The 9,245-nt window shown below is 46.1% G+C and overlaps 1 protein-coding gene across 1 annotated transcript; it reads right to left on the bottom strand.

Moving 5' to 3' along the window:
* Positions 1 to 2,576: 2,576 nt before the first annotated feature.
* LOC108096383 (toll-like receptor 6) lies at positions 2,577 to 8,183 on the bottom strand. Its single transcript, XM_017197940.2, has one exon. The coding sequence runs from the start codon at positions 7,581 to 7,583 to the stop codon at positions 3,039 to 3,041; it is 4,545 nt and encodes a 1,514-aa protein (XP_017053429.1). The 5' UTR covers positions 7,584 to 8,183; the 3' UTR covers positions 2,577 to 3,038.
* Positions 8,184 to 9,245: the final 1,062 nt, after the last annotated feature.

Below are 9,245 nucleotides of genomic sequence, written 5' to 3'. Positions count from 1 at the left end.
CAAACACACTCGCCACACAGACACAAAGCGACTCGCAGGCGAAGAGCAGACTTCATTTGTGTACGGTTTCAGTTATCGGGGGTTTATTATTATTATTGTACTAATGACCACCTCATCCACACATATGATTAATTATGAGATTTACCATAACAAAGACGCAAGTGTTTTTTTATAACAAATCGAAACATTAAACTTTGAATAACTGTGTGAAGTTTTTGAACAATAAAGATTTCAGAATAAAGATAAACAATTTTGCAGATAGAATTAAATGCTTGCTGCTCATTCAAAAATGTATTTCTTACCGCATTGATTATATTTTCTATACATTTTTTTATACCTTCTCCCAGTTTCGTTAGAAAAATTGCACATTTCCCATCCCAATAAGAAAACTCTATTAATGTTTTAAATTTTTTGAAATAAATTTGTTTATTATTGTTGCTTGACTTCATATTGTTTTGTTTCTTTTTTGACTTCATTAAGTCTATTTTTCGCCTCTCTTCTGTCGCGTTTTCAGTTAGTTTTGCGATTATTTAAAATAAATTTCCACTTACATACTAAATAATGGGCCATGTTCATTTTAAACAAAAATTGTCAAATGAGAAATATATTTTCACATTTTTTTGCAGCCGCGGCTTAATATTTCGTATGTATACATAGAAATCGACATTAATTTGCATAAGTGGCATTTAGGAACACAAAAATCTTATAAAGTATTTCTCCATATTTATCGGTATTCTGTCACTTTTCTGCTGGTCTAACATCGTTGCATTTGATTTTGTGAGTGATCGGGAATGAAATGTGTTAAAAAAATTAGTAAACGTGATTTGAAATGCTTGAACTTTAAAATGTAATATTTGGTTTTTCATCTTGTGAATTCTATAAAATTGAGATTTAAAATTGGGTTTAATTGGTTTTAAGTGAAATTTTATTTTAAATGGCAATTTATTACCATTGGATGTTCTTGCTTATTTAAATTTAGCTAAAACTTTTGCGAGTAACTTTTCTTTATTTTTGTTTTGCAGGGGATTCAAGACGGATTCTGTACAAAAATAAGACTAAACAAAAAATCAATTACTTTCTCTTTGCTGCTTAATCAGTGTTGTAGTCTATAAGTATAATGCTTATTGAATATTTATTAGTAGTATCTCAATTGTTGTAGGCCATTTGCTTTGCTGTTGTTTTTTTGGGTTTTAAGTTTTTTTAATAAATTCATTTGGGATCGCTTTTTTGTATTAAGTTCATGAAACTTCTTCTTTTTGTTTACATACGTATAGGTATTTATATATGTACATTTTGCAGCCAGACATGCGAAAATATTATTTATTCATGTATGTTTTATTTATTGTTTGCATAATGAAAAAATATGTAAAATAATAATAATGCTCCCGTTCCGATTACTGCTGCTGTTCCTGCTCCCTTTTCAATCAATATGTTGCTGTTGTTCTTATTTGCTCTTTTGTTATTTTAATGGCATGCCATTAAATAATTTCATTAAATGCTTTGTATGAACAGAACACAGCATTTCAGCACAAAAAAAAAAAAAAACTGAAAGCATGCTCAATTGATTGTTTGTTTTGTTTTATTTTTCTTTTTCTGACAGATTCTTTTACCAATTGGTGTGAATGTTGCGCGCGGAAATAAAGTCAGAAAAAAGTATTATACATCAATGGTAAATATACTTTTGAAATTAACATCAAGTGCAAATCGAGGAAGGAAACAAGGATTATATTTTGGCTCGTATTGTTTGAGGCGTTAATTATTACAAATTAGGCTTGAGTGAAACATTAAAACATGTTATATTAAAGTATGAGTTAAAAAAATGGTATTTAAATAAAAAAGCTCTTGAATATTTATTGAAATTAACAAAAGTTTAAAGCAAATATTTTCATTTGCGAAAAAATATGTAGTTTAAATGTAATCAAAGGGATGTAGAAGAAAAAAATTTTAATTTGAATAGGAAATAATGGAAAAGTCGTTGTAAATTGTAATTGCTTTCCAGACAGTCCTATAAATCGCCCGGACAAGCCTACTTTTTATGCGAATTGTAACTGGTGTTATTTGAATGAAAAAATACGAAACCATTAAGCCCGAAACTGCATTGCGTTTTATTCATATTTTCCGATCGGGTTTCGCTTGGGAGCTTAATTGTTATCAACGGCAGCTTCATCGGGCGGTCGGCTGGCTCATCATTATCGCATTTCCAGGGCTGAATGAATATGCGATGGGTTGTGAAAGGGGGTATGATTTACTATAATTTTATTTTCAATTCGTTGAGTGTCAGCTATTAATATTATTATTACGCGTATATATTCTCTCTGTGTGTGTGTGTGTTTTTTCATCGCAGTTATTATTATGACTTTTTATTGTTTGCCGCTTTTTCACGCGCTCTGTGGGTGCGAATTTTGCCCTGTTTCTGCTCCTTTTGCATGTTTACCAATCGCATTGTTTGATGTTTATCGTACAATTTCCTTACATGCTAATTAATTTTCCTGGCTATCTGATGATGTCGTGAGGGGGTTGTAACTGGAAAAACTGGGGAGAGTGGGAAAATGATTGGGATTCTTTCACTGTTCGTGTTTTTTTTTTGTTTCTCATACATTTATTTTTATTCAACATGGTGTTTCTTATATTCGTGGTAGCTATGTAATATTAAATAAATTAAAGACTTGTTTTATATTTATAATTATGTACAGGCCCTAATGTAAAAACCGTTTCGTGTCTTTTTTATACAATGGTTAAATTATTGAAATCTCATTTAAGGTATAGTTTTTCTCCTTCTCTGGTTCTATTTACAGGGTTATCAATTGTAATTTATTTAAAGAACTAAAAGTATCAGTCTGTTCGAACCATCCCAAAAGTATGCTAACTGCCTGCCTCTTCATATACTATATATCTCATCTTTAATTAATAGTTTATGTTTAGTTTAGAGTGTTCAATTATTTTTTATAAATTCACTGGTTGCGCAGTCTGTCTCCTGCTGTTGTTTTTGTTTTTTGTTTTCCTTTTTTTTTTTAAATTAACCCCTAGACTTAACCCCGTTACGCCCACAGGTTCTTCTGCTGATCCTGATCCTCGTCCTCGTCGTCGTTCAGGCTCAAGTTGGACTCGTAGTGGGTGAGCTCCGGCTGGCGGCTGTTGTTGCTGCTGCTGCTCATGGTGACGCTGCTCTGGGTGCCGCTCTCCAGGAGATTCGCCCCGATGCCTCCTCCTCCGCCGCAGCTGCAGAGCAGATCCTCGTCTCCGATGCAGTTGCAGGACTTCTTGCAGTTGTACGATGCCCCACCGGGTGGCACGAAGTTCGAGCTGAAGCTGGAGGGCAGCCCGGAGGCGGGGTTCTTCACCTGCGAGCGCTTGCCCGTTCCCAGATTGACGCACTCGCAGTTGGCGTTGCTCCGCATCTGCTGCTTGGCGTAGTCCACACTGTCGTAGGCCGGAGCCGCGCCACTCGGCAGGTAACTGGGCACCGCGTACTCGTGCTGGCTCCGCCGGTTCGCCGGGTGGTTGTGGTGGTGCTGGTGCTCCAGGGTCTTGGCCATCCCCACCACGCTGAGGTCGCGCTGCTGCTTCTTCGACAGCTGGTTCATCGTGTTGAACTTGTTGGCGGCCGCCGCCGCCGAGGCGGAAGTGGGAATCGGTTTGTAGCCCCTGCCCGCCGTTGCGCCGCCGTTGCACTCGTTGATTGTGGCATAGTTGTTGCTACCACAGTCCGCGTAGCGGGCACTGGGCGGGGCTATGACCGCACCGTTCCCGGCCTGGTACTCGTGGCTGGTGGCGTACATGTTCACCGAGGGTGTGCGACCCGTCAGACAGCCGGAGACCACGCGCTTGTTGTTGTTGCCACGGCCATTCGGAAGGGGCAGGGCCAAGCGGAGCTTCTGCCAGAACTTCTTGTCGTCCCACTCGATGCAGGTGCTCGTCCTCAGGTAGTGGCGCATATCCATGTCGATGTCTCGCTGCGGCAAGTCGCCGTACAGGATGAACACCACCTGCCGCCTGCGCTTCACCAGCTCGTGCAGCGCACTCTTGTACTCGAAGCGACTCCACTCGTTGTACAGAAAGTTCTTGGACAGCACCAGCACGAACTGCTTGGCACTCTCGGCGGCCTCCAGCAGGGCATCCGTGATATAGGCATTGATATTCACATCCCGGTAGTGCAGGCACAGCCTGTAGCCGATGTCGTTCTCGAGAGTCTGGGCCAGAATCTGGTTAACGAAGTGCTCGTCCTGCAGACTGTAGGCGAAGTAGGCATCGTTGGGTCGCTCCTTGTCCAGCTGGTCCACGAAACGCGGTGACTTGTAGCAGAAGTTCATCAGGCAGCTGGTGGAGTGGGCCCACATCTTCAGCTCGTGGCGGTAGCAGAAGAGTCCGAAGATGAGGCCGAAGAAGGCCACGAAGGCACAGGTGGCCACCAGGAGCAGCGGGAGCAGTCCCTCGATTTCGTTGGTGTGCATGTAGTGGGCCACTCCATCGCGCAGCGTGCACTTGGTGCCGTTCTTCTCCCGCAGGACACTGGTGGCATTGTTGTAGATGCAGCTCACGCGCGACGCGTCCACAATCTTCTCGGAGCTCTGGCCGAGGTAGTTCCGGAACCTGGCCAAGTAGCCGCACTCGCAGCTCCACTGGTTGTCGGCCAGGCTGATTTCCACCAGGTAGGGATTGGCGCTCAGCTGCCAGACCTCGAAGTGCATCAGGCGATTGCCGTCGAGGCGCAGCACCTCCAGCTTCCTCAGCATCTGGAAGCTGCCGTTGGCGATGCTGGCTATCTTGTTCGACTGCAGATAGAGCTCCCTCAGGTTCTCCAGGTTGTGGAACTCGTTGCCCTCGAGGCTGACGATGTGATTGTCCTCCAGGTGCAGGATCAACAGGCGTTTCAATCCGCTGAAGGTGGTGTTGTATATGTGGGCCACGTTCGAGTTGTTGGCATACAGCACAGCCAGGTTCTTGCGACCCAGGAAGGAGTGGCCTGCCAGCTCCACGAAGTTGTTCCCATCGATATACAGCTCAGTGGTGTCCATGGGCACTCGCCTCGGCATCTCGGAGTAGCCTGCTCCCGAGCACTCCACAATGTTGGTGGACCAAGTCTGGTCGTGGAAACAGGTGCAATTGGTGGGGCAGGTCATCTCGCAGTCGCAGGCATCAAATTCACAGCAGTGGCAAACTGCGAAGCAGTGGGTTTTGTAGGTGCACAAGAAGTGCTTGGGCTCAGCTTCGATCAGGGGGATATACGCCCGCTCCCTGTTGTTCAGCAGCTTGCAGTATATGGTCTCCAGATCCATTATCCTGGGATACTGGCGCGAAGTAATGTGGTTTATCTTCTGCAGCCAGTCGATGTTGCAGTCGCAGGTGAAGGGATTTCCTCCAATGTAGAACTCTGGCAGTGGTCGGTGCTCCCAAACTGGCAGAATCCTCAGGGACTTAATATCCAGTGTGGTTATCTGATTGGCATAAAGATCCACCCTAGTGAGATTGCTTTTGTGAATAAAGGTATCTGGGTCCACAGTGGTTATCAGGTTGTCGTTCAGGAACAGCAATTCTATGGAGTTGGGAATAGAATTGGGTCCAATGCGCTGCAGTTGATTGAAGCTCACATCCAAGGTTTGCAGTTTGAGTTCGGCATCCAAACCGAATCTATTGGATAGGGAACTCAGGCGATTCTTGTGCAGATCCAGCCATTGCAGGGTGGATGGAACATGGCCATAATCAAAGGTCTCCAGACGATTGTCGGATATATTCAGCCAGAGGAGCGATGGCATGTTGCTGAACAAACCATTAATATCACTCAACTCGTTGCCATCCAAGCGCACGGCCTGAATACTGGAGGTCATCTCGAAGGCTCCTGGCTCCACGACAGCGATGCGATTCCTAGCGAGGTTCAGGATTTGCAGGCTGGGCAGATCCCGGAACGTGTGCATGGTAATGTTCTCCAGATAGTTGCCAATCAGGCGGAGGCCATAGAGATTGCCCAGGCCCTTGAAAGCACTGTCCTCCATCACGGTAATCATGTTCTCGCCGAGATCCACGGTCCGCAGATGGCGCATATTCCTCAGGGCCAGCGGAATGGTCTTCAGCTGATTGCCATTCAGATTGAGGTCCTGCAGGGCACTGCAGTTCCGGAAGGCATCCGGATGCACGCCAATCAGGGCATTATTGTCAAGCGAAAGCAGCGACAGCACATACAGTCCATTCAGAGCATATGCGTCCAGATACTTCAGCTTATTGTGCGACAGCAGCAAAGTGTGCAGATTGTTCATCGGGGCAAAAGTATCGGCTGCAATATTCTCCAGCTGATTGTGGCGCAGGTTCAGAATCTGCAGGGTGTACAAATCGCTGAAGATCTCGGGCTCCAGTTTGGTCAGCTTATTGTGCGACAAGTTGAGCAGAACCAAACGAATCAACCCAACAAAGGTGTTTTTATCGATCCAGGTGGAGGTTATCTGGTTCATGGAGAGATCCAAGGCCTGCAGTTGATCCAGATTCGAGAAGAGCTGCGGATTCAGCACACTTATCGAGTTGTTCTGCAGGTAGACCTCCTGGATAATCTTGGCCTGCTCGGCAAACAGTTCGGTGGGCAGGGCCACGATTTTGTTGGAGCTCAGGTTCAGGATCTGCAGGTTCTTCAGGCCACTGAGCGCCTTGTCGGCAATCATGGAGATGCCATTGTTGTTCACCGACAGGACGCGCAGCCTCCTCAGAGTGCCAAAGCCATTCGCTGGCAGGACGACAAAGTCATTGTGGCTCACATCCAGATACTCCAAATCCAAGGAGCAACTTGTGCTGGAACCACTGCCCTTCTTGGCCGATTCTGTGGTGGAAGTGGACTCGGTGGAACCGTTCACAGGCTCCTTGCTGCGATCCCTGAAGCCCAGCTCGTTGACATCCTGCAGGCGATTCTCGCTCATGTTAAGGGCCGACAACTCCGATAGGGCACAGAATATGTTATCCGGCAGGGACCAGATGTTGTTCGAGCTCAAATCCAGTCGCTCCAGCCTGCGGGTGACCGAGAAGGCATCCGCTTCGATCTCGAAATTCAAGGCGGGCCATAGGATGTTGTGGGTGCGCAGGGTGAGGTTCCGCAGCTGCTCGAGACCATCGAGGACCTGGCGACCCAGTCGGCCCAGCTTGCAGTACTGGATGGACAGCTGCTGGAGCCTGGCCAAGTGGGCGAAGGACTGCGCCTCCAGGCGGCTCTTGGCCATGATTTCGTCGTTGCAGAGGATGTGCAGGGCGACCGTGTGCTCCGCGGGAATCACACTGAAGTTCGTCGTGTCGAACTCGCTGTTCACGGTCCTCAGGTTGCAGGTGAGCGCAATCTCCGGCTGATCCAGGCCAGCGGCCGGCATGAAGTGGCAGTCGTCGGGGGCGTCGTACAGCGCGGGGTCGCCCACTCCGGAGCCCGGGGTCAGAGGTCGCAGGGTGCGCGCCGGACTCGAGGGCTGCATCAGCTGGGAGTTGGAGACCCCGGCCTCACCCATTATCGCATTCGAGTGCGAGATGTGCTGGTGCTTGCTCGACAGCGACTCCGTCGTGTGCTGCTGATCCTGGGCCAGGACGACGGGCAGTATGAACAGCATATAGTAGATCATTTTGGCGATTTTGGTGTTTGTTCTTTTAGAGTGGTTTCTTTGGCTTGGCCTCAGAGACACCAGAGAAGAGGTTTGGATGGGGGGAGCGGGGTAGAAGTTGCACCGGGGGATTGTGGGAGAAACCGAAAAAGAAAATCAATTCCACTGGCTGGCCAAAGAAAAGTCTGCGCACATATTTTCGGCTTCTGTGCTCCCTCTACTACTTCAAGCCAGATTTTCCTTATTTTCCCCCCCGAATCTTTAGTTAATTATGCTCTCCGTGTTTTCTTCTCTCTTACACCCGGCACATTTTCGAGCACTTTGTGTGGCGTTTTGCTTGCGACTCGTATTTAAATTTTTTTCAACTCGCTTTCGGAATTCTTGTGGCTTTCGAAGGTTTATTTTCTTTTTTATGATTACACGTCGCGCTTGTAGGAACCTTTGATGAATTTCAATTTATCTGCGGGCGCGAATTCTATTATCACTTTTTTTTTGTTTTTCATTGGTTGAACCCACTTTTGCTGGGCTGTGTGTGTGTGTGTGTGCGACTCGATTTGTGGTGCAGCGTCGACACTTTCCCGTTCGCAATGTATCGCGCACGTTGTCTGATTTTCGACTGACTGCCGCAACGTGCGCAACTTCTCTTTTAAATAGAGAGTCGTCCACGAACTCGAAACCCCGAAAATCCGAAAAGCCGAACGCGAGCCGAGCGGAGCTGGTTGGGAAACAGGCAAAACGACGGCGAGGAGCTGCCGAAAGGCTCTGCAAACAGGCGGGAAATTCTCCCAGTTTTCCGGAGAGCGTGACTAAAGGGAAATTCGCTCTGCTCCGGCGGATGCTGGAAAATGTTTTTCTTTCTCTCCATCTAATCGCATCAAACAGCTGGCGTTCGTTCGTATTTTTCTTTGCCTTTTCCCTATTTTTTTCCTCTCGCATTTCCTATATCCTTTATTTTTTTGCCGCCGAATCGGAGATATATCCCCGCACCCCCCGCTGCCGACCGGCGACTTCGGTGCTGTCTCTGTTTTGATAATGAAAATATATGATGTGCATGGGCTAGCGCCAATCTTCATACAAACGTAATTTATTTTTATGCCATGTGCATGTGTGTGTTGGTTGGTGGGTGTGCTAGTGTGTGTGTGTGTGCGTCTGTTGCGAAGGTCCTTTGGCTGTTTTCGCTCCTGTTCGTCGGGCCCATATAAAAATAATAATTCCTCACATTCCATTAAATTACAATAATAATTTTAATTAAACTGTTTTGTTTGCGCCTCATGTAGCAATCCCTGTGGTTTCATGACTTCTTTTTCGCCAGCAGAACAGCAAAAAACTGTCTTCCTCATCAGGTTAATGATTATGATTATGGCCAGTATTATGGGGTTTTGTTGGGCGCTGTGCGTGTGGGGATTTCGTTGGATATCTTTATTTTGAAAACCAAAAACTTAGCGAAGGTTTCCGCAGAACTCAACTGGGAAACGCTGAAACCCAGAAAAAAACCATGAATTATTTAAAATAGGGGAGGGTGGTCCCATACCGACCGGTCGTACCATACCGACCCCCCCATGTTTCTCAGAGATGGCGATGCTAGCCGAATTGTCGGTAACTTCAGTGAAAAGCTGTTATAACACAGACATTTTGGAGATAGATAGCCACTTTGACTTATTTTGTTTCACTGCAATTTTTCCG

This window comes from Drosophila ficusphila, unplaced genomic scaffold, assembly GCF_018152265.1.
Source record: "Drosophila ficusphila isolate 14025-0441.05 unplaced genomic scaffold, ASM1815226v1 contig_106, whole genome shotgun sequence".
Classification (NCBI taxonomy): domain Eukaryota; kingdom Metazoa; phylum Arthropoda; class Insecta; order Diptera; family Drosophilidae; genus Drosophila; species Drosophila ficusphila.
This window is presented reverse-complemented; position numbering and strand designations above follow the sequence as displayed.

What these genes read in the sequence shown, in the direction of transcription:
- LOC108096383 (XM_017197940.2), bottom strand. Translation starts at nt 7,583, where the DNA reads ATGATCTACTATATGCTGTTCATACTGCCCGTCGTCCTGGCCCAGGAT.